Genomic DNA, 26,263 nt, shown 5'->3' on the forward strand with positions numbered 1-26,263 from the left:
GACCATCACCAAGACCTGCCAGATCTCTACATGGGTTTTGTTAGTTTTGGCAGTTTTTACAGTCTGAGATGGTCTTTGTAATGAAAAGTGTTGTATATAATACATTAATTACTACTATTGTTACACTATCAGGTTTAGACTAGTTAGGTTTAGTTTAATGATATATAATGATAAATAATGATATATACAGTGTGGAGAACAAGTATTTGATACACTGCATCCCTGTGATTGGGTAACTCCTACCAGTAATCTGCCCTCCTCTTTCCAGAGTTATCCATCCCTGTGATTGGGTAACTCCTACCAGTAATCTGCCCTCCTCTTTCCAGAGTTGTCCATCCCTGTGATTGGGTAACTCCTACCAGTAATCTGCCCTCCTCTTTCCAGAGTTATCCATCCCTGTGATTGGGTAACTCCTACCAGTAATCTGCCCTCCTCTTTCCAGAGTTATCCATCCCTGTGATTGGGTAACTCCTACCAGTAATCTGCCCTCCTCTTTCCAGAGTTATCCATCCCTGTGATTGGGTAACTCCTACCAGTAATCTGCCCTCCTCTTTCCAGAGTTATCCATCCCTGTGATTGGGTAACAGCTTTAATGAAGTGGAAGCTGCATTCATGTAGATCAGGTTGTCATTCCTGTGGTATTATTGATCAGGTTGTCATTCCTGTGGTATTATTGATCAGGTTGTCATTCCTGTGGTATTATTGATCAGGTTGTCATTCCTGTGGTATTATTGATCAGGTTGTCATGCCTGTGGTATTATTGATCAGGTTGTCATTCCTGTGGTATTATTGATCAGGTTGTCATACCTGTGGTATTATTGATCAGGTTGTCATGCCTGTGGTATTATTGATCAGGTTGTCATTCCTGTGGTATTATTGATCAGGTTGTCATTCCTGTGGTATTATTGATCAGGTTGTCATTCCTGTGGTATTATTGATCAGGTTGTCATACCTGTGGTATTATTGATCAGGTTGTCATGCCTGTGGTATTATTGATCAGGTTGTCATTCCTGTGGTATTATTGATCAGGTTGTCATTCCTGTGGTATTATTGATCAGGTTGTCATTCCTGTGGTATTATTGATCAGGTTGTCATTCCTGTGGTATTATTGATCAGGTTGTCATTCCTGTGGTATTATTGATCAGGTTGTCATTCCTGTGGTATTATTGATCAGGTTGTCATTCCTGTGGTATTATTGATCAGGTTGTCATTCCTGTGGTATTATTGATCAGGTTGTCATTCCTGTGGTATTATTGATCAGGTTGTCATACCTGTGGTATTATTGATCAGGTTGTCATTCCTGTGGTATTATTGATCAGGTTGTCATACCTGTGGTATTATTGATCAGGTTGTCATTCCTGTGGTATTATTGATCAGGTTGTCATACCTGTGGTATTATTGATCAGGTTGTCATACCTGTGGTATTATTGATCAGGTTGTCATTCCTGTGGTATTATTGATCAGGTTGTCATTCCTGTGGTATACGGGCTTTATTGCTTAAACTATTACCCTACGTATTTATCTAGACAGGGAAGATAACAGTTTAATGTGGCTCTGTGTTCCACTACGTATTTATCTAGACAGGGAAGATAACAGTTTAATGTGGCTCTATGTTCCACTACGTATTTATCTAGACAGGGAAGATAACAGTTTAATGTGGCTCTGTGTTCCACTACGTATTTATCTAGACAGGGAAGATACCAGTTTAATGTGGCTCTGTACTCCACTATTTTAGATTGGAGATCAAATGTTTCATATGAGACAAAGGAACAGAATGTCACCTTTTAGTTGAAGGTATATTCATACATATCAGTTTTACCATTTAGAAATAAAATATCTAGTCCCTACATTTGAATGCCTCATAAGTATTTGGACAAATTCACTTATATGTGTATTAAAATATTTGATCCCATATTCCTAGAACACAATGACTACATCAAGCTTGTGACTCAGCAAACTTGTTGGATACATTTGCAGTTTGTTTTGTTTGTGTTTCAGATGATGTTGTACCCAATAGAAATGAACAGTAAATAATTGATCGTAACATACGAGTCACACAAGAATATAATATGTTTCTGAACACTTGTATATTAATATGGATGCTAACATGATTAGGGATAATCATCAAAGAATCATGAATAATAATGAGTGAGAAAGGTAGAGCCATAAATACCATACTCCTTATTGGTACTTAAACGTTTTATATCTCCACGGTCCTAATAAACAGATAGGGGAGAGTAGCTGAGGGTTTGAACAAATGGAACAACTCTAATTCATAGACAGAGCTGTGGATGCAAGGACCCACCATGATATCAAAATGATGGTTTTAAAACCGTTTTGAGTCAAATACAGTGTTTGTTTACATTTGCATTGTTTACAAGCTTATATTTGGGGTTCAGGTGAGGAGCACATTTCAGTGCAATGTCCCTTTGGCTTTAAAACCACACATTAGTTCAACAACTACAGAGTTTCTGGACATGTTTTTAAGACAGTACTCACTGGTGTTAATCAGATCTTCAGTCTCCTCTTCCTCTCCTTCATCTCCCAAAACATCCTCCTCTTCTTCTTTCAAGGTGACAGCCTCCCCTTCCTCCCTTTTCATTCTGAAAACTTCTACTTCCTCTTCTTTCACTGTGACAGTCTCTATCCCCTCTTCATCTTTCACTCTAAAATGTTCTGTCTCTTCTTTCACTGTAACATCCTTATCTTCTTTCAATGTGATACTGATGGCCTCCTCTTCCTCCTCTTTCATTCTGAAAGCTTCTTCCACTGTGACAGCCTCTATCCCCTCTTCTTCTTTCACTCTAAAATGCTCTTTCTCTTCTTTCACTATAATATCCCCCTTCTCCTCTTTCAGGACAATGTTCAGCCCCAGAGTTTCTTTCTCCGTCCAGCAGACCGCCTGTTCTTTAACAGGAGGGTAGTCGTTCAGTGAGTTCATGGTCGGGCTAGCTAGCATTAACGATAAGCTTAGTGCTAGACTCAGTATAATCAACACATTTGTACATTTAACAAGCAAATTACTTTAAGTTAAATAGTAGATACGTAAAGAGGATTGTGTTAAAAACACCGAGATCAATATACACAAAAATGGTCGAAAGAGCTTGTTTTCGGTTGTATGTTGGCTACCAGGCTAAAGAGGTGGTTGAATGAGTCAGTATCCGTGTTGGTGAAACAGCTTCCGGTGTCGTGTTGGTCCACTAGATATGACGTCACCATCTGAAGGTCATTTAAAGATGCGCAAATATTGTCTGCCTTGCAGACCTGTAGCTTTACATTAGGAATATATACTGTTAGAATAGTTAAATGCAGACGTGTAGCTACATGTGAAAATGTACATTATGAATATATACTGTTAGAATAGTTTAATGCAGACCTATAGCTACATGTGAATATGTACATTATGAATGCAGACCTATAGCTACATGTGAATATGTACATTAGAATAGTTAAATGCAGACCTGTATAATATGTACATTATGAATATATACTGTTAGAATAGTTTAATGCAGATGGTATATACATGAGGTGATGAATAGTTTGCAGACCCCAGATACATGTGATAAAGTTTCGCCCAGTTGGTAAACCATGCCGCACACAACGCCAGAGTTGTTGGTTTGATACCTGAGCGGGACCAGTACGAAAATGTATATGCACATGTAAGTCGATCTGCGTCTGTTTAATGAATAACATGTTAAACAATTAAGACCTAATTCAGGACTTAACTCCAGTCTTGACCGTTTACTGTCAGTTGAAAGCTACCGATGTGGCTGACTAGCTGTTGTTGAAGAAGCGTCCTGTCTACTAGATTACACGTCACGCTATAACATATTTTACTCAACTGCGTTTTACCTTCCGAAATAATATCCTATTGGTGAGCCAACTGGTAAATGCAGAGGGTCTTTTACTCAGTTATAAAGAAGTCTTATCTCTTTACAAGGTCCCTGTAACACCTAAAGATTTTGCAATTGTTTTAGAAGCCCTCAGGTGTTGTTTTATTATTCAGGAACATGACCCTCAGAGCCTACCTTCTGTTGACCCTGTTGACTCATCAGTAGGAAAGATTTGCTTCTCTTTTGGTCCATTTAACAACAGAGCGATACGATCCTTGTTTCAGCAGGATGTTGTATCTATACCTTATGTCATGCCTTATTGGGATGGATTTATTGATAATATCTGTTGGAAAAAAGTTTGGATGTTGCCACACACATACCTACTTGTTAACAAAATTAAGGAAGTTTCCTTTAAAATTATTCATAAATATTATCCTGCCATCCACTATATGAAGAAGTTTAAGGAAAACATCAACTCAAATTGCTCCTTTTGTAATGACCACCCAGAAACAGTTGTGCATCTTTTTTGGCATTGTATGCATGTAAGAAAACTGTGGCAAGACATCAGTAGGTTTATAATTGAACACATTTATGAAGATTGTACACTATTGTGGAGAGATGTACTGTTTGGATTCTTTACATACAATAGAAATTCCGGAATTTCATTTTATGTAATTAATTTCATTATTCTTTTGGCCAAATTTCATATACACAAATGTAAATTTACAAACAGAAAACCACATTTTCGTACCCTACAAAAAAGAAATTGAACTGTATTTTAAGACGGTTAAATGCTCTACTAACAAAAAAAGCTGTTAGAATTGTAGGTATATGCATGTCCCTTAAGGTCCTTGTGTAATTGTAATGTGATATTGTACCCCCTAGCCCCGCCCCCAGCCCCGCCCCCAGCCCCGCCCCCAGCTCGATTGTCCATTGTTTGTAATCTATGTATGCCTGTGTTCCCTCATGTGCTTTATATATTGTTTTGTTATTAATAAAAAATATATATAAAAAAAATAAAAACTGCGTTTTACCCCAGTCAGCAGATGGCGGTCTGGGAATTTAAGGCGATGCTGTTGGTGTGACGTATAATGTAGTGGACGGAACGCTTCTTTCATCAGCAGCAACAGTTAGTCAGACACCTCGGTAGCTTGATAGACAAAATAGACGAACCAATAAAGCTCTTTAGACGCTTTAGTGTATATTAGCCACTGTTTTTTAAACACACTTCTGTCGTCTAGTTAGTTATCCCATTTAATTTCATATTTACGGTGTTGTTATTAGTCAGCTAGCGGGCTGGTTAAGTTAGCATTAGCCTAGCTAGCTAACATCTCCGACCATGAGTTCACTAAACTACTCTCCTCCTGCTAAAGAAGAGGCGGTCTGCTGGACGGAGGAAAAGGGTCTCGTCAAAGAGGAGGAGGAAGAAGAAGCTGTTACAGTAAAAAGAGAAGTAGAGGGTGAAGCTGTTATAGTGAAAGAAGAGAAAGACGTTTCAGTGAAAGAAGAAGAAGACGCGTTCAGAGTGAAAGAGGAGGAGGAGGAGATGACTGTTACATCGAAAAGGGAGGAGGAGGAAACTGGATATCTGGGCCCCGTTTCCCAAAGTTCCCTTAAGGCATCCAATGGTTCTAAAGATGAAGTTAGCCGTGAAATGCTTTTGGGAAACCGGGGCCTGATAAACACTAGTAAGTACTGTCTTAAAAACAGAGGCATAAACTCTGCAGTTGAACTGATGTGTGGTTTTAAAAGGGAAATCTGCAGTTGCTTTTAAATGATTTATTTCTAGCCATTGATTCTTGAAGATTCTAAACTGTGTGGTTCCCGCCCTGAATGCTGATTGGCTGACAGCCATGGTATATCAGACCGTATACCACGAGTATGACAACATTTTACTGTTCTAATTACGTTGTTAACCAGTTTATATAGATAAGGCACGTCAAGGGTTTGTGGTGTATGTAAACCAACACAGTGGTGGAATTACAGCTTTGTTATTGGTTGAACTGCAGATTGGTTGAAACAATGTAAATGTAAACCAATACTGTGTAGCCTCAAAACGTGGTTAAAACTAGAATGTTGATATCGTGGATGGGAATTTGAGAGTAGTTACATTTCTCCAGTCCCATCCATCATCTCATTACCTAAACAGTGGTGGAATGTGTAATTACATCATTGTTACATCATAAACGTTTATGAAGTGGCGGAATGACGCTTTATTGTTTGAGCTGCAGATTGGTTGATTTGATTGTGGCTTTTTTTTTTTTGGCAGAGTGACATCTTTGTTATTGAACTTCTACAGGAAAAACTGTCCCAAAGTCTGGACAGTTGCTGCATCCCAGAGATAAAAATGTAGTGTACTTTTGTTTGATAAAATAGGTTTTTATATCCAGTGTTTTGCATTAATTCCAGACTCTTTCAACTTGCAACAAAACAATTTATGAAATCTAAATCGGCAAAACGTTGTTTAACCCGGTCAAGTTTGGTTCCTGTGCAAATCCCCCAGACACTCTAGAAGACAACCAAACTTGTTTCCTCATTCTACATTACATATTGGCTATGCAACACGTCAATTATCCCACGAAGGTCAACCACCATTACTCACCAATGAGACGAGCGGTGTTCACTTGATGGACAGTGTCTTGGTCCAATGACCACCAACGGAAACAGGACACACGGTAGTTTACATTGGTTCATTCTCTTATACAAACTTTTCAATGTGTGCGGTTATTAGTTCTGAATATTTTTTTAATATATTTTTTGCGGTTGTCATAGGCAACTGTTGAACTGATGTGTGGTTGTTAAAAGGGAACTCTGCAGTTATTTTTTTTAAATTATTTTTATTAGCTTGAATGCTAACACTCATTGATAGGCTGGATGCAAAGCCAAAGAGCATTTTTACTGGTTGCAGTATTTTTTTAAATGTATAAATCAGATGTTATTTGTCACATACATGGTTAGCAGATGTTAATACGAGTGTAGCGAAATGCTTGTGCTTCTAGTTCCGACAAAGCGGTTGATTTGTGACAATGACACACACATATTTTGCAGGACATTATAACGAGCCTTACGATTATAATCCCAAAGTTAAATGCTCTCATAAGCAACCTGGAAATGGAGGCTAATTTTGCAGCCTACGATCTTGAGCTGATAATGTGTAGTAGCATTCAGAATACATTAAAACTCAAATCTTCACTCACCATTTCTGCTCCTGGCAGATGTACTACATCCATAACTAGTGGTTTCCTCATTAGCAGATATACTACATCCATAACTAGTGGTTTCCTCATCACCAGATATACTACATCCATAACTAGTGGTTTCCTCATTACCAGATATACTCCATCCATAACTAGTGGTTTCCTCATTACCAGATATACTACATCCATAACTAGTGGTTTCCTCATTACCAGATATACTACATCCATAACTAGTGGTTTCTAGTGGTTTCATTACATAACTAGTGGTTTAGCAGATATACTACATATAACTACATCCATAACTAGTGGTTTCCTCATTACCAGATATACTACATCCATAACTAGTGGTTTCCTCATTACCAGATATACTACATCCATAACTAGTGGTTTCCTCATTACCAGATATACTACATCCATAACTAGTGGTTTCCTCATTACCAGATATACTACATCCATAACTAGTGGTTTCCTCATTACCAGATATACTACATCCATAACTAGTGGTTTCCTCATTAGCAGATATACTACATCCATAACTAAATCATTAGCAGATATACTACATCCATAACTAGTGGTTTCCTCATTACCAGATATACTACATCCATAACTAGTGGTTTCCTCATTACCAGATATACTACATCCATAACTAGTGGTTTCCTCATTACCAGATATACTACATCCATAACTAGTGGTTTCCTCATTACCAGATATACTACATCCATAACTAGTGGTTTCCTCATTACCAGATATACTACATCCATAACTAGTGGTTTCCTCATTACCAGATATACTACATCCATAACTAGTGGTACATCCATAACTAGTGGTTTCCTATTACCAGATATACTACATCCATAACTAGTGGTTTCCTCATTACCAGATATACTACATCCATAACTAGTGGTTTCCTCATTACCAGATATACTACATCCATAACTAGTGGTTTCCTCATTACCAGATCATTACAGATATACTACATCCATAACTAGTGGTTTCCTCATTACCAGATATACTACATCCATAACTAGTGGTTTCCTCATTAGCAGATATACTACATCCATAACTAGTGGTTTCCTCATTACCAGATATACTACATCCATAACTAGTGGTTTCCTCATTACCAGATATACTACATCCATAACTAGTGGTTTCCTCATTACCAGATATACTACATCCATAACTAGTGGTTTCCTCATTACCAGATATACTACATCCATAACTAGTGGTTTCCTCATTACCAGATATACTACATCCATAACTAGTGGTTTCCTCATTACCAGATATACTACATCCATAACTAGTGGTTTCCTCATTACCAGATATACTACATCCATAACTAGTGTTTCCTCCTCATTAGCAGATATACTACATCCATAACTAGTGGTTTCCTCATTAGCAGATATACTACATCCATAACTAGTGGTTTCCTCATTACCAGATATACTACATCCATAACTAGTGGTCATTTACTACATCCATAACTAGTGGTTTTCATTAGCAGATATACTACATCCATAACTAGTGGTTTCCTCATTACCAGATATACTACATCCATAACTAGTGGTTTCCTCATTACCAGATATACTACATCCATAACTAGTGGTTTCCTCATTACCAGATATACTACATCCATAACTAGTGGTTTCCTCATTACCAGATATACTACATCCATAACTAGTGGTTTCCTCATTATCAGATATACTATATCCATAACTAGTGGTTTCCTCATTACCAGATATACTACATCCATAACTAGTGGTTTCTCATTCATTAGCAGATATACTACATCCATAACTAGTGGTTTCCTCATTAGCAGATATACTACATCCATAACTAGTGGTTTCCTCATTAGCAGATATACTACATCTATAACTAGTGGTTTCCTCATTAGCATGTGCAGCCAATGTGATTTATAGGATATTTATTTTCATCAGGATATTTTCAACCTGTGTTCAACTTTTTTTTGTGAATTTTACCCCAATTTCGTTGTATCCAATTGTTAGTAGCTACTATCTTGTCTCATCGCTACAACTCCCATACGGGCTCGGGAGAGACGAAGGTTGAAAGTCATGCGTCCTCCGATACACAACCCAACCAATCCGCACTGCTTCTTAACACAGCGCACATCCAACCCGGAAGCCAGCCGCACCAATGTGTCGGGGGAAACACCGTGCACCTGGCAACCTTGGTTAGCGTGCACTTCGCCCGGCCCGCCACAGGAGTCGCTGGTGCGCGATGAGACAAGGATATCCCTACCGGCCTAACCCGGACGACGCTAGGCCAATTGTGCATCGCCCCATGGACCTCCCGGTCACGGCCAGCTGCGACAAATATGGCTATTTTTGATCACTTGACTGTCTTAAGACAATAGTCAATTAAGTTTGTAAAAGCATTTAAACTAATTCATTATAGACATCAATTGTTGTTCAACATCCTGGGCATCACCTTTTAGCTGAAAGATACAGTGGATTTCTTCTGTTGTGGGCCTTTAAACATCTGTCTGACTTTGTTGTTCACACAGGAGAAGGATGTGACTATCGTGGATCCTCTGGGGAGCCTCAACAACAGCATGATGCTGACGAGACAGAGAAGAGTCTCTCCACATCAGAACACCTCAAACACCAGCGGAGACACACAGGAAAGAAACCTCACCGCTGCTCTGACTGTGGGAAGAGATTCCCCTCTTCAGCTGACCTTAAAAGACATCTGAGAATCCACACGGGAGAGAAACCTAATAGTTGTGATCAATGTGGGAAGAGTTTTAGTGTTACAAGCAGCCTGAAAGCACACCAGAGAACACACACAGGAGAGAAACCTTACAGCTGTTATCAGTGTGGGAAAAGTTTTACCTCATCTAGCCACCTGACCATACACCAGAAAACACACACAGGAGAGAAGCCTTATAGCTGTGATCAATGTGGGAAGAGTTTTGTTACATCTAGCTGTCTGACCATACACCAGAGAATACACACCGGTGAGAAACCTTACCACTGCTCTCACTGTGGAAAGAGTTTTGTTATCTCAGGAAATTTAACATCACACCAGAGAACACACACAGGAGAGAAGCCTTATAGGTGTAATCAATGTGGGAAGAATTTTTCTCACTCAGGCAACCTGATAGCACACCTGAGAATACACACTGGAGAGAAACCTCATTGCTGCTCTGACTGTGGGCAGAGATTCATCTTTTTAGCAGATCTTAAAATACATCAGAGAATCCACACAGGAGAAAAACCTTACCACTGCTCTGACTGTGGAAAGAGTTTTGTTTCATCAAAACATTTAAAATCACACCAGAGAACACACACAGGAGAGAAGCCTTATAGCTGTGATCAATGTGGGAAGAGTTTTAGTGTTACAAGCAGCCTGAAAACACATCAGAGGGGACACACAGGAGAGAAACCTTATAGCTGTGATCAATGTGGGAAGAGTTTTGTTACATCTAGCAGTCTGACTATGCACCAGCGGACACACACAGGAGAGAAACCTCATCGCTGTAGTCAATGTGATATGAGATACTCTGATAAAAGATCTCTGATTAAACACCAGAAAATACATGGAGTTGTTTCATGATATCAATGAAATAATGTCACAATGTAGAATGTTTTAACATTGTAGTAGGAGTGTTCTGATGATGTCACAATGTAGAATGTTTTAACATTGTAGTAGGAGTGTTCTAATGATGTCACAATGTGGAATGCTTTAACATTGTAGTAGGAGTGTTCTAATGATGTCACAATGTGGAATGCTTTAACATTGTAGTAGGAGTATTTTAATGATGTTCTGTTGATTTAAGTGTCATGTGGATATGAGCCTCATCAGGGGAAAAATCCAGGCTCTGTATTGAAAGAGTACTATTTAACCAAAAAAGTGTTGTGTTACACTTACCTCGTTGGCAACCCACTTGAATTAAAATGCATCACTTCAAAATGTAGCGAGCTGTTTTCTACAAATTGTCCTCTAACCAGTGATGTACACATTATTCCCAGATTCCTTGTGGTGTTTGAGCTGTTAGTTTAATTTTGGAGACATATAATTGAAACGCATCCCTCCAAAATGTAGCTGACTGTCTTCTGCAGGTTGTCCTCTAACCAGTGAGGCAAAAGATATCTCCCATTTTCAGGTGTTTTGTTTAGTTGTGTTAGTTTCAACAGCACGTACAACCTGATTTCCCCCCTAATCGATATCAGTGATTTATTTTAACGATCTAAATATTATTTGGACTTACGCCGAAAATTGTGTGATGGTGAAGGGCTACGTAACGGAAGGTTTGCTTCTGAGAATCCCCATCTAACAGTCGCACAGGGCGATGGTTTGCTTCTGAGAATCCCCGTCTAACAGTCGCACAGGGCGATGGTTTGCTTCTGAGAATCCCCGTCTAACAGTCGCACAGGGCGATGGTTTGCTTCTGAGAATCCCCGTCTAACAGTCGCACAGGGAGAAGGTTCTGAGAATCCCCGTCTAACAGTCGCACAGGGAGAAGGTTCTGAGAATCCCCGTCTAACAGTCGCACAGGGAGAAGGTTCTGAGAATCCCCGTCGAACAGTCGCACAGGGAGAAGGTTCTGAGAATCCCCGTCTAACAGTTGCACAGGGAGAAGGTTTGCTTCTGAGAATCCCCGTCTAACAGTCGCTTCCCCAATCACTTATGTCCAGTGGCCGTCAGAAATATCCATTAGGAGGGATTCACATACTATCTTTTTTTTAATCTGTCCTGGCCACTATATATTCGGGGCTGTTGGCCTGTGCTAAAGCTGTGCTAACATAGTGTTTAAAGTATGCTCCACTAGACTCGCTCCGCGTTCTGTCCCTAACTAGCGAATGTACGGAATGAGTTTACAGGGCTGTGGTGGCATTCTTTGGGGAGATATCATGTATGCAACACCCTGTATATTTGTTTTAGAGAACAAAGGCGGTGAATTCAAACAACAGGAGGGGATGTCGAGACATTCTGTCTACACCTGGGGTGGGGGCATCGGGCGCTGATTAGAGATATCAATGTTTAACCCCGGGGTGGGGGCACCGGGCGCTGATTAGAGATATCAATGTTTAACCCCAGGGTGGGGGGCACCGGGCGCTGATTAGAAATATCAATGTTTAACCCCGGGGTGGGGGGCATCGGGCGCTGATTAGAGATATCAATGTTTAACCCCGGGGTGGGGGCACCGGGCGCTGATTAGAGATATCAATGTTTAACCCCGGGGTGGGGGGCACCGGGCGCTGATTAGAAATATCAATGTTTAACCCCGGGGTGGGGGCATCGGGCTCTGATTAGAGATATCAATGTTTAACCCCGGGGGGGTCGGCAGATATCTGGACATGCTGTATGCATGATAGTGCAAACCTTGGTTTCAAACGATCTTCTACAGAGATAAAGTGCTCTGAGTGCGTATGCCTGGGCAATGTTATAATTCAACATTTTTATGCCCCACACACACAAACATTGGTAATCAGTGTATCAGGCTCCTGTGGCGCAATCGGTTAGCGCGTGGTACTTATACAGCAGTATGCAGTGAAGCAATGCTGAGGTTGTGAGTTTGAGCCTCACCAGGAGCATGTGCTTTTCTTGAACCCTCTGCCTGTCTATTTATTGTCCAGAAAAGGAGCATTTTTCAATCCATTTAGGAGGACATTTCATAAGTATGTCATTGAGATAACAGGTCAGAGTGCAGGCACAGCTAAATTCCTTTTATTTCATTCCAAAATGTTTAGTTTTTAGTACAAACTTTTTTAAGACATGTTAGAATTAATTACCAAATTTGACTAATATTTAAACATGCATCACGAGTGTTTTATGTAAAAACATTGGAGGCCTACAGTTGTACATCATTACAAACTTTAATAACCAGTAATGTTTATAACATAAACATTAAGACTATAAAATAATACATGTTTTTTTTAAAGACATTAAAAAAATTCAAAAAATTACATTTCTCAGCGACCCTTTACTTTCAGTGCAGCAAACTCTCTCCAGAAGTTCAGTGAGGATCTCTGAATGATCCAATGTTGACCTAAATGACTAATGATGATAAATACAATCCACCTGTGTGTAATCAAGTCTCCGTATAAATGCACCTGCACTGTGATAGTCTCAGAGGTCCGTTAAAAGCGCAGAGAGCATCATGAAGAACAAGGAACACACCAGGCAGGTCCGAGATACTGTTGTGAAGAAGTTTAAAGCCGGATTTGGATACAAAAAGATTTCCCAAGCTTTAAACATCCCAAGGAGCACTGTGCAAGCGATAATATTGAAATGGAAGGAGTATCAGACCACTGCAAATCTACCAAGACCTGGCCGTCCCTCTAAACTTTCAGCTCATACAAGGAGAAGACTGATCAGAGATGCAGCCAAGAGGCCCATGATCACTCTGGATGAACTGCAGAGATCTACAGCTGAGGTGGGAGACTCTGTCCATTGGACAACAATCAGTCGTATATTGCACAAATCTGGCCTTTATGGAAGAGTGGCAAGAAGAAAGCCATTTCTTAAAGATATCCATAAAAAGGGTTGTTTAAAGTTTGCCACAAGCCACCTGGGAGACACACCAAACATGTGGAAGAAGGTGCTCTGGTCAGATGAAACCAAAATTGAACTTTTTGGCAAAAATGCAAAACGTTATGTTTGGCGTAAAAGCAACACAGCTCATCACCCTGAACACACCATCCCCACTGTCAAACATGGTGGTTGCAGCGTCATGGTTTGGGCCTGCTTTTCCTCAGCAGGGACAGGGAAGATGGTTAAAATTGATGGGAAGATGGATGGAGCCAAATACAGGACCATTCTGGAAGAAAACCTGATGGAGTCTGCAAAAGACCTGAGACTGGGAAGGAGATTTGTCTTCCAACAAGACAATGATCCAAAACATAAAGCAAAATCTACAATGGAATGGTTCAAAAATAAACATATCCAGGTGTTAGAATGGCCATGTCAAAGTCCAGACCTGAATCCAATCGAGAATCTGTGGAAAGAACTGAAAACTGCTGTTCACAAATGCTCTCCATCCAACCTCACTGAGCTCGAGCTGTTTTGCAAGGAGGAATGGGAAAAAATTTCAGTCTCTCGATGTGCAAAACTGATAGAGACATACCCCAAGCGACTTACAGCTGTAATCGCAGCAAAAGATGGCGCTACAAAGTATTAACTTAAGGGGGCTGAATAATTTTGCACGCCCAATTTTTCAGTTTTTGCTTTGTTAAAAAAGTTTGAAATATTCAATAAATGTCGTTCCACTTCATGATTGTGTCCCTTGTTGTTGATTCTTGTTGTTGATTCTTCACAAAAACTGTTATCTTCCCTGTCTAGATAAACACGTAGTGGAATACTGAGCCACATTAAACTGTTATCTTCCCTGTCTAGATAAATACGTAGTGGAGTACAGAGCCACATTAAACTGTTATCTTCTTTTTGGGGTGATCCTCAGTAGGGGATGAAAAAGGGAAAACACCATCTTGTGAACTGAGTGTGTTTCCTTGCATATTACTGTAAGTGTAAACTCCGGGTTACAATCCTTACTAAACAAACTAACCTCTGATCAAATAAGTTTTCCTGTGGTCTCTTCTGTGCACATAGGGCAGCATTCCCTTACAGACTATGCAAACAATTTGGGATTTTCAACACATTGTTTCTTATTAAAAAGAAGAAGTGATGCAGTCAGTCTCTCCTCAACTCTTAGCCAAGAGAGACTGGCATGCATAGTATTTATATCAGCCCTCTGGTTACAATTAAGAGCAAAACATGCCGCTCTGTTCTGGGCCAGCTGCAGCTTAACTAGGTGTTTCCTTGCAGCACTGGACCACAGATTAGACAAAACTAGAGCCTGCAGAACTTGCTTATTGGAGTGTGGTGTCAAAAAAGCAGAGCATCTCTTTATTACAGACAGACCTCTCCCCATCTTTACAACCATTGAATCTATATGTTTTGACCATGACCCTTTACTATCTAAGGTAACGCAAAGTAATTTAGTCTCCTCAACTTGTTCAACAGCCACACAATTCATTATCAGATCCAGCTGAGGTCTAGCACTTAAGGAATGATTTGTACCAAATTCAATGCTCTTAGTTTTAGAGATGTTCAGGACCAGTTTATTACTGGCCACGCATTGCAAAACAGACTGCAAGTCTTTGTTAACTTCTTGGATATAGGGGGCGCTCTTTTAATTTATGGATAAAAAAACGTGCCCGTTTTAAGCGCAATATTTTGTCACAAAAAGATGCTCGACTATGCATATAATTGGCAGCTTTGGAAAGAAAACACTCTAAGGTTTCCAAAACTGCAAAGATATTATCTGTGAGTGCCACAGAACTCATGCTACAGGCGAAACCAAGATGAAACTTCAACCAGGAAATGGGCAGAATTTTTGAAGCTCTGTTTCCCATTGTCTCATTATATGGCTGTCAATGCGCGGGGAATGAGCCTGCCCTTTCTATCGTTTCTCCAAGGTGTCTGCAGCATTGTGACGTATTTGTAGGCATATCATTGGAAGATTGGCCATAAGAGACTACATTTACCAGGGGTCCGCCCGGTGTCCTTTGTCTAAATTGGTGCGTAATCTACAAGCTGCACGCAGTCATCCAGTGATTGAGAGGAGAGAGGAGACTTTCAACGAACGATATATCATGAAGAGATATGTGAAAAACACCTTGAGGATTGATTCTAAACAATCGTTTACCATGTTTCAGTCAATATTATGGAGTTAATTTGGAAAAAGTTCTTGCTATGGTTGAGAAGCATTTTGAAGACTGAATTTCATTTTTCGATTTTCATGAATAGTTTTTTTTGGTAGCCAAACGTGACGCACCAAACGGAGCGATTTCTCCTAAACAAATAATCTTTCAGGAAAAACTGAGCATTTGCTATCTAACTGAGAGTCTCCTCATTGAAAACATCTGAAGTTCTTCAAAGGTAATGATTTTATTTGATTTTCTGGTTTTTTTAAAAATTTGAATGATTTTCTGGTTACACAAATTTTGTGCATATTTTGAAAAAAATGTTGCCTGCTGATGCTAACGATTTTAAATGTTAACTATGCTAATGAACGGGGATGATTACACTCCTGATACAGGTTTTTTAGCTAAACGTGATTTCTCCTAAACAAATAACAGGAAAAACTGCATTTGCTCTTGAGAGCATTGAAAACATCTGAAGTTCTTCAAAGGTTGATTTTTATTTGAATGATTTTCAATGTTGCCTGAATGCTCTAAATGCTAGATGCAGTGCTAGCTGTTACACAAAACTTGTTTTGCTATGGTTGAGAAGCATATTTTGAAAATCTGAGATGACAGTGTTGTTAACAAAAGGCTAAGCTTGAGAGCTAGCATATTAATTTCATTTCATTTGTGATTTACATGAATAGTTAACGTTGCGTTATGGTAATGAGCTTGAGGCTGTATTCACGATCCCGGATCCGGGATGGCTCGACGCAAGAAGTTAAAGGTTTCAGTGGCTTCATTTGCTGTGGTTCCTGGTGCTTAAATGGTTTGTTTAATGCCAGTGGCAGGTCATTGGTAAAAATAGAAAAGAGTAGAGGGCCTAGAGAGCTGCCCTGCGGTACATCACACTTTATATGTTTGACATTAGAGAAGCTTCCATTAAAAGCCATAGCACAAACATTCTTAAACAACAGGTTATGGTCAATAATATCAAAGGCTGCACTGAAATCTAACAATAGAGCTCCCACAATCTTCTTGTTTTCAATTTCTCTCAACCAATCATCAGTCATTTGTGTTAGTGCAGTACATGTTGAGTGCCCTTCTCTATAAGCATGCTGAAAGTCTGTTGTTAATTTCTTTACAGAGAAATAGCATTGTATTTGCAATTTTTCCCAACAGGTTGCTAAGAGCTGGCAGCAAGCCTATAGGTCTGCTGTTAGAACCACTATAGGCCGCTGTACCACTCTTGGGTAGCCAAATTACTTTGGCCTCCCTCCAGGCCTGAGAACAAAGACTTTCCTCTAGGCTCAGATTAAAAATATGACAGATAGGAGTGGCTATAGAGTCAGCTACCGTCCTCAGTAACTTTCCATCTGTTGTCAATCCCAGGAGGTTTGTCATTATTGATCGATAACAATTTTTCCACCTCTCCCACAATAACTTTACAAAATTCAATAATTGCACTGCTTTTCTTTCACTATGTTTTTATTTTTAAAAATCCATCAATCTTTATATCATTGATCTTGGCTTCATAATAAAGTTTATTATTTTTGTTGAGTTTGGTCACATCATTTCTCAATTTTGCCAGCTGTGCAGCCAGACTTATTAGCCACTCATTTTCCCCCAACTCTTTCAAACATACAGTTTTTAAATTCCTCATCAATCCATGGAACCTTAACATATCTAACAGTCAGTTTCTTAACAGGTACATGTTTATCAATAATTGGAAGAAACCATTTCATATGGTAAAAACAGGTCAACACATTGTCAGTCAACAATATAAGACAACGGGAGCACTGTGTATGTTCTCTGATGAATTTTAAGTCAATGAGATGTGAAATATCAATATACACGCTAAGAGAAGTCATTTCTCTCTCCTGTGTAGATTCTCTAATGACATTTAAGTGTAATATGTTGCGAGTAATATGATTAATATGTTTTCCCACAGTCTGAGCTTTTGTAAGCCTTCTCCTCTGTGTGCAGTCTCATGTGTTCTTTCATGCTTCCTAAATGGGCAAAAGCTTTGCACCCTGTGAGGAGTGGTTAGGCTTCTCCCCTGTGTGTATTCTCTCATGTTTCTTCAGATCACCTGACCGGCTGAAACACTTTCCACACTGGGAGCAGTGGTAAGGCTTCTCCCCTGTGTGAATTTTCTGGTGAGCTTTCAGGTGTCCTTTCAGTTTAAAACTGTTTCCACACTGCGAGCAGTGGTAAGGCTTCTCCCCTGTGTGTGTTCTCTCATGTTGTTTCAGATCCCATAATAAGTTACAACCCTTTCCACATTGGGAACAGTGGTAAAGCTTCTCCCCTGTGTGTAATCTCTCATGTTTTTTCAGATCCCCTGACCAGTTGAAACACTTTCCACACTGGGAGCAGTGGTAAGGCTTCTCCCCCGTGTGTATTCTCTCATGTTGTTTCATGGCCCCTGACTGGTTAAAACACTTGCCACACTGGGAGCACTGGTAAGGCTTCTCCCCTGTGTGTATTATCTCATGAACTTTCAGGTTCCTTAACCGGCTAAAACTCTTTCCACACTGGGAGCAGTGGTAAGGCTTCTCCCCTGTGTGTATTCTCTCATGGGCTTTCATGTGTCCTTTCTGGTTAAAACTCTTTCCACACTGCGAGCAGTGGTAAGGCTTCTCCCCTGTGTGTGTTCTCTCATGTTGTTTCAGCTCCCATAAGAGGTTACAACCCTTTCCACATTGGGAACAGTGATAAGGCTTCTGCCCTGTGTGTAATCTCTCATGTCGTTTCAGAGACCCTAACAGGTTAAAACTCTTTCCACACTGGAAGCAGTGGTAAGGCTTCTCCCCTGTGTGTATTCTCTCGTGTTTGTTCAGGGTTCCTTTATGGCCAAAACTTTTTCCACACTGGGAGCAGTGGAAAGGCTTCTCCCCTGTGTGTATTCTCTCATGTTGTTTCAGCTCCCATAAGAGGTTATAACCCTTTCCACAGTGGGAACACTGGTGTCGTCTTGCTGGTTTGGACGTCCCTGGCTCTGGTTCCTCTGAGCCTGGTCTGTCTCCTGCCAAAGAGAAAAAGTGTTTTTTAAAATAGAGACCTGAATGAAACCTCCACATGATAAAACGGCCTTTGCTACGAGGGTAAATCCTAATCAGATCCCTCAATAACCTACGGCCAGATTTAACAATCTTGGTGTGATTTTAAAACAAATATTTTAGAGTTTCCTGGTAATTACTGATGTTTACAAGACTTATTTATTCATCCTGTTTTACAAGTCAGAACACAAAAAACTAGACAGTTCTAGAACACTCAAGACACAGACGTCACTGGATTCCAATCGAGCAGGTGGTTCTAAATATATAACTTTCATAGCTGTATGATACAGAATGCGACCTACAGTTGTGGCCAAAAGTTTTGAGAATGACACAAATATTACATTTCCAATACGTTTGCTGCTTCTGTGTCTTTGGATATTTTTGTCAGATGTTACTATGTAATGCTGAAGTATAATTACAAGCATTTCATAAGTGTCAAAGGCTTTTATTGACAATGACATGAAGTTGATGCAAAGAATCAATATTTGCAATGTTGACCCATCTTTTTCAAGACCTCTGCAATCCGCCCTGGTATGCTGTCAATTAACTTCTGGGCCTCATCCTGGCTAATGGCAGCCCATTCTTGCATAATCAATGCTTGGAGTTTGTCAGAATTTGTGGGTTTTTGTTTGTCCACCTGCCTCTTGAGGAATGACCACAAGTTCTTAATGGGATTAAGGTCTGGGGAGATTCCTGGCCATTGACCCAAAATATTGATGTTTTGTTCCCAGAGCCACTTAGATATCACTTTTGCCTTATGGCAAGGTGCTCCATCATGCTGGAAAAGGCATTGTTCGTCACCAAACTGTTCCTGGATGGTTGGGAGAAGTTGCTCTCGGAAGATGTGTTGGTACCGTTCTTTATTCATGGCTGTGTTCTTAGGCAACATTGTGAGTGAGCCCACTCCCTTGGCTGAGAAGCAACCCCACACATGAATGGTCTCAGGATGCTTTACTGTTGGCATTACACAGGACTGATGGTAGCGCTCACCTTGTCTTCTCAGGACAAGCTTTTATCCAGACTTCCCAAACAATCAGAAAGGGGATCATCAGAGAAAATAACGTTACCCCAGTCCTCAGCAGTCCAATCCCTGTACCTTTTGCAGAATATCAGTCTCCCTGATATTTTTCCTGGAGAGAGGTGGCTTATTTGCTGCCCTTCTTGACACCAGGCCATCCTCCAAAAGTCTTCGCCTCACTGTGCGTGTAGATGCACTCACACCTGCCTGCTGCCATTCCTGAGCAAGCTCTGTACTGGTGGTGCCCCGATCCCACAGCTGAATCAACTTTAGGAGACGGTCCTGGCGCTTGCTGGACTTTCTTGGGCACTCTGAAGCCTTCTTCACAACAATTGAACCGCTCTCCTTGAAGTTCTTGATGATCCGATAAATTGTTGATTTAGGTGCAATCTTACTGGCAGCAATATCCTTGCCTGTGAAGCCCTTTTTGTGCAAAGAAACGATGATGGCATGTGTTTCCTTGCAGGTAACCATGGGTGACAGTGGAAGAACAATGATTCCAAGCCCCACCCTCCTTTGAAGCTTCCAGTTTTGGGGGGGGGGAGGATTCAGTTAATTTGCATTGCAAAGAGGGACTTGGCAATTAATTACAATTCATCTGAACACTCTTCATAACATTCTGGAGTATATGCAAATTGCCATCATACAAACTGAGGCAGCAGACTTTGTGAAAATTAATATTTGTGTCTCAACTTTTGCCCAGGACTGAATACAGTTCAGTGGCTTATTTGCTGCCCTTCTTGACACCAGTTCCTTAAACATAAAATAAGTAAAGGAGTCATTTTGTGTGGAAGTCCAAAACTTGTTTTTACGTCACAGATACAAAGCACATCAGTAACATCTACAGGGAGAAAGGGGACAGCATTGCTGTTTAAATGGACAGCACTACTTATTTAGATTCACAGATTTTCAAGAGGGAGAGCATGCCTGTTTGAAAAAAAAACAAGAAATACAGTTCCTAAAACTGATAGTAACTACAATAAACAAAAATATACAGGGAGAGAGAGGAGAGCAGCTGTTTCAGTACAGCACTACAGGGTGGAGAAGCCTCCTCCAATGTCGTTTTAGAGAATTTGGCAGCTGTTTCAGGTAAAGCTCCATGAATGACTAAGCAGCTGTTTCAGTACCAGCACCAAAGTTGTATTTCTCTTTGTAATGAAGAGCTGAAAAACTCATTCTGATTGGCTGGGATTGCAATTTAGAGCAGCTGTTTGCCAAGATACAGCACTGCCCAGTCAGTAGAAGGGAGAGCAGCTGTTTTAGTACAGGTGCACTACAGGGATAGATAAAAGGGGGAGAGCAGCTGTTTCAGTACACACAACACAATGTTTCAATATTTTCACAAGTTTTGAGGAGCGAGGATTGGCAGCTGTTTCAGGACAGCACTACTGGAGCTGTTTCAGAGCACGTTCCAATTGAATGGGAGAGCAGCTGTTTCAGTACAGCACTACAATGTCAGTTTGTTTCAGTACAGAGAGATTTGAGCAGCTGTTTCAGTACAGCACTCACAGGAGAGAGCATCCTAGTACAGCACTAAATGGGAGAGCAGCTGTTTCAGTACAGCACTACAGGGAGAGAGAGGGGAGACCAGCCACCAGCTGTTTCAGTACAGCACTTTGTGGGGAAAAACTCATTCTGATTGGCTCAGGGGAGATTCAGCCCAGGGGGAGAGCAGCTGTTTCAGTACAGCACACTAGAGGGCCTAAGAGCAGCTGTTTCAGTACAGGACTTATATGAGAGCAGCTGTTTCAGTACAGCACAGTACAGCACCAGGGAGACAGGAGAGAGAGCTGTTTCAGGGAGAGCAGCTGTTTCAGCAGCTGTTTCAGTACAGCACTACAGGGAGAGCAGCTGTTTCAGTACAGCACTACAGGGAGAGCAGCTGTTTCCAGTACAGAGAGCAGCTGTTTCAGTACAGCACTACAGGGAGAGAGAGGGGGAGAGCAGCTGTTTCAGTACAGCACTACAGGGAGAGAGAGGGGAGAGCAGCTGTTTCAGTACAGCACTACAGGGAGAGAGAGAGGGTACAGAGCAGCTGTTTCAGTACAGCACTACAGGGAGAGAGAGGGGAGAGCAGCTGTTTCAGTACAGCACTACAGGGAGAGAGAGGGGAGAGCAGCTGTTTCAGTACAGCACTACAGCTGGTACAGCACTACAGGGAGAGAGGGAGAGCAGCTGTTTCAGTACAGCACTACAGGGGAGAGAGGGGAGCAGCTGTTTCAGTACAGCACTACAGGGAGAGAGAGGGGAGAGCAGCTGTTTCAGTACAGCACTACAGCTGGTACAGAGAGAGAGGGGAGAGCAGCTGTTTCAGTACAGCACTACAGAGGGGGGGAGAGAGCACTACAGGGAGAGCAGCTGTTTCAGTACAGCACTACAGGGGGGAGAGAGAGGGAGAGCAGCTGTTTCAGTACAGCACTACAGGGGGAGAGAGAGGGGAGAGCAGCTGTTTCAGTACAGCACTACAGGAGAGAGATGGGGAGAGCAGCTGTTTCAGTACAGCAGAGAGAGGGGAGAGCAGCTGTTTCAGTACAGCACTACATGGGAGAGAGGGAGAGCAGCTGTTTCAGTACAGCACTACAGGGAGAGAGAGGGAGAGCAGCTGTTTCAGTACAGCACTACAGGGAGAGAGAGGCAGCTGAGGAGCAGCTGTTTCAGTACAGCACTACAGGGAGAGAGAGGGGAGAGCAGCTGTTTCAGTACAGCACTACAGGGAGAGAGAGGGGGAGAGCAGCTGTTTCAGTACAGCACTACAGGGAGAGAGAGAGGGAGAGCAGCTGTTTCAGTACAGCACTACAGGGAGAGAGAGAGGGAGAGCAGCTGTTTCAGTACAGCACTACAGGGAGAGAGAGGGGGAGAGGGAAAAATCCACTGGACTAGTTTCAATGAATGGAATCACTTAGGAGTTCCTGGATGTTGGGTAAACTTCCCCTTTAAAGCATCAGACTCCATAGTAATTAAGACTCCATAATGTTTCATCATTAGATGCTACAGTCCTCATTTAAGGGATGAGTCCTCATTTAAGACTCCATAATGTTTACATTAGATGTAAGCATTTAAGACTCCATAATGTTTCAGTACAGCACTACAGGGAGAGAGAGGGGGAGAGCAGAAAAAAATTCAGTACAGTCAAGGGTTACAGGCTGAGCATCTCCTTTAAAGCATCAGACTCCATAATGTTTCATCATTAGATGTAAAAGGGAGCTTTACTATTCTTGGGTAGTGGAATGACTTTAGCTTCCCTCCAGGCCTGAGGGCACACACTTTCTAGTAGGCTTAAATTAAAGAGGAGGCAAATAGGAATGGCAATATCGGCCGCTATTATCCTCAATTTTCCATCCACGTTGCCAGACACCAGTGACTTGTCATTGTAGATTTTTTTGCCCAAAATTTCATTGAAGATGCTCCAAAGATTTTTACAATCATTATTCATGTCATTTATTTTTGTTTCATAGTGTAGTTCTTTTTATTCAGTTTAGTCACATGATGTCTCAATTTGCAACAGGTTTGCCAATCAGTTATACAGCCAGACCTATTTGCCATCTCTTTTGCCTCTTCATCAGACCATTTTTTAATTCCTCATCAATCCACGTGGATTTAACAGTTTTTACAGTAATTTTCTTAATGGGTGCATGCTTATTAGTAACTGGGATAAGCAGTTTCAAATGTGTCAAGGGCTGCGTCTGGTTGCTCATCATTACACACCATGGACCAACAAATATTATTTACATCAACAACATAGGAATCACTACAAAAAAATGTATGACCTCTTATACACAATATTAGTCCCAGCCTTTGGAATGGTGGTTTTCCTAGACATGGCTACTATATTGTGATCACTACATCTGATGGATCTGGATACTGCTTTAAAACCCATTTCTGCAGCATTAGTAAAGATATGATCAAAACACATTGATGATTTCATTTCTCTACTGTTTGTCACTACCCTGGTAGGTTGATAGATAACCTTAACAAGGTTGCAGGCACTGGTTACAGTTCGAAGCTTTCTCTTGAGTAGGCAGCCTGATCACAGCTTTCCTCCAGTATTAGTTAATTAATTAACAGTGTCTTGAGTTTAGTTTGCCTGTTCTACAGTCTTGTAAAGATAAGGGGGTTGACTGGGACAGGCAATGTAACATCCATAATGTTTTGAGAAAACGTTTATGTAAAACAAGCACCTTACATCAGATCATCTTGAAACTTTCTCTCTAAAGCTAACTTTCATCAAGGTTTTATATGGTCTATTGGTTTCTCTCTAAAGCGAACTTTCATCAAGGTTTTATATGGTCAATTGGTTTCTCTCTTTTCATTGGCAGAATCCTTTTTCAGTGTTATGATATTCATAACATCCATATCCACCAGTCTATATTCATGTCAACTAACAGAAATCCACTGGTTGTCCTGGTAACAGATACCAGATCTATTGTATTTGTTCAAACTAAACTACTTACTTTGATGTGTCAAATCTGATCCTTTCTTCTCTTCTCCTCCTCTCACAGTTCCACTCAGCCCCTTTGTTTTCCTGCAGTCCACCAGCAGCACAGACAACCTCTTCATACCCAGCAGTATGGTGCTACCGGGAGAGGCACGCCACGGGGACTCCGGGAGGGAGGAAGGGCTAGCGTTGTCCTGGTAACCATAGATGGGACACAGACACATATCATTATGGATGCTGATGTCACTGTTGTCATAAAGTGCCTTACAGAAATCCAGCCCCTGATAGAGCAAGCTGTATGCTAGACCAACCAAGCTGGTCTATCGACGTCACCGCACGAAGAGGCAAAAACAGACGTACAAAAACAGACTTACCCCCATCGCTACCAAGGCTAACTTTCTAGCCCCTGCTATCTGCTTGCTAACCCGGTCTGCTAACTGCTAAACTGCCGGGCCCTGGTCTGCTAACTGCTAGCCCTTGCTAACCGCTTGCTTGCTAACCAGGTCTGCTAACTGCTAGCCCTTGCTAACTGCTTGCTTGCTAACCAGGTCTGCTAACTGCTAGCTTGTCTGCCCGGTCTGCTAACTGCTAGCCCATTTGCAACAGGTTTGCCAATCAGTTATACAGCCAGACCTATTTTCCATCTCTTTTGCCTGAAACTGAATTGGTCCACTCACACAGACAGCATCGTGAAGAAGGCGCAGCAGCGCCTCTTCAACCTCAGGAGGCTGAAGAAATTAATGTCACCAAAGTCTCACAAGTTTACAGATGCCTGTTCTAGCATCCTGTAAAGCGGGCTGTATCACCGCCTGGGACAGGCAACTGCTCCGCCCACAACCATAAGTTTCCAGAGGGAGTGAGGTTTTGTAAAACAAGCATCACCTTAACTCCTGTCCTCCAGGAAACTTACACCACCCGATGTTACAGGAAGGCCATAAAGATCATCAAGGACATTTACCACCTGGCCACTGCCTGTTCACCCCGCTTTTCAATGGCAGAGTACAGGTGCATCAAAGCTGGGATGATACTTCAAAACAGCTTCTATCTCAAGTCCATCAGACTGTTAAACAGACCACTAACACTGGTGGCTGTCCTGGTAACAGATACACTGACACTCTGACTCAACTCCAGCCACTTTAACATGGGAATTGATGGTAAATATATCCAGCCACTTTAAACAATCTACCTTATATAATGTTACTTACCCTAAATTATTCATCTCATTGATGTGTCAAATCTGTCCTTATCATCTCTTCATCCTTATGTAATACAGTTCCACTTTCATGCCACTTTGTTTTTGCAGTCCACTCATCAGCATATGACAACTGTTCATACCCATCAGCTACTGTATCTTGCCTATGCTGCTCTGTACCATCACTCATTCATAATCCTATGCATATTATTTAACCTTACACTGGTATAAGACAAATAGTTTTGGATGTTAGGATTCACTTGTTGTTATAAACTGCATTACAGTCAGAACTGAAGACAAGCATTTCGCTAGACTCAGCATTAACATCTGCTAACCATGTGTATGTGACAAATAAAATTTGATTTGATTTCTAACTGCTTGCTCCCTAACCCGGTCTGCTAACTGCTAGCCCTTTCTAACTGCTTGCTTGCTAACCCGGTCTGCTAACTTGCCTGGTCTGCCTAACTGCCTGCTAACCAGGTCTGCTAACTGCTAGCTTGCCCTGGTCCCGGCTGCTAACTGTTTAGCCCTTGCTAACTGTTAGCTTGTTAGCCTGCTAACTGTCTGAATCGCCGTGTCCCCAGCCAGCTCAACCACTCACTGGACCCATATGTTCACTAGGCTACGCATGCCTCTCTCTAATATCAATATGCCTTGTCCATTACTGTCCTGGTTAGTGATTACTGTCTTATTTCACTGTAGAGCCTCTAGCCCTGCTCAATATGCCTTAACCAACCATGTTGTTCAACCTCCTACATATGCGATGACATCACCTGGTTTAAACATCTCTAGAGACTATATCTCTCATCATTACTCAATGCCTAGGTTTACCTCCAATGTACTCACATCCTACCTTACCTTTGTCTGTACACTATGCCTTG

The 26,263-nt window shown here is 41.2% G+C and overlaps 1 protein-coding gene, 1 non-coding gene and 1 pseudogene across 2 annotated transcripts; 2 read left to right on the top strand and 1 right to left on the bottom strand.

The window, feature by feature from the left end:
• The first annotated feature begins 4,899 nt into the window (after positions 1–4,899).
• LOC121845003 (zinc finger protein 664-like) lies at positions 4,900–10,612 on the top strand. The gene is made up of 2 exons (XM_042315664.1): positions 4,900–5,521; positions 9,552–10,612. The coding sequence occupies exons 1-2, from the start codon at positions 5,173–5,175 to the stop codon at positions 10,601–10,603; spliced, it is 1,401 nt and encodes a 466-aa protein (XP_042171598.1). The 5' UTR covers positions 4,900–5,172; the 3' UTR covers positions 10,604–10,612.
• A 1,879-nt stretch (positions 10,613–12,491) lies between these two features.
• trnai-uau lies at positions 12,492–12,585 on the top strand. Its single transcript has 2 exons — positions 12,492–12,529; positions 12,550–12,585. It is a non-coding gene; the product is annotated as a tRNA-Ile (tRNA).
• A 4,611-nt stretch (positions 12,586–17,196) lies between these two features.
• On the bottom strand, positions 17,197–24,574 carry LOC121845004 (annotated as a pseudogene).
• Between the last annotated feature and the right edge of the window lie 1,689 nt (positions 24,575–26,263).

The sequence above is a fragment of the Oncorhynchus tshawytscha genome, unplaced genomic scaffold, assembly GCF_018296145.1.
Source record: "Oncorhynchus tshawytscha isolate Ot180627B unplaced genomic scaffold, Otsh_v2.0 Un_contig_4119_pilon_pilon, whole genome shotgun sequence".
Classification (NCBI taxonomy): domain Eukaryota; kingdom Metazoa; phylum Chordata; class Actinopteri; order Salmoniformes; family Salmonidae; genus Oncorhynchus; species Oncorhynchus tshawytscha.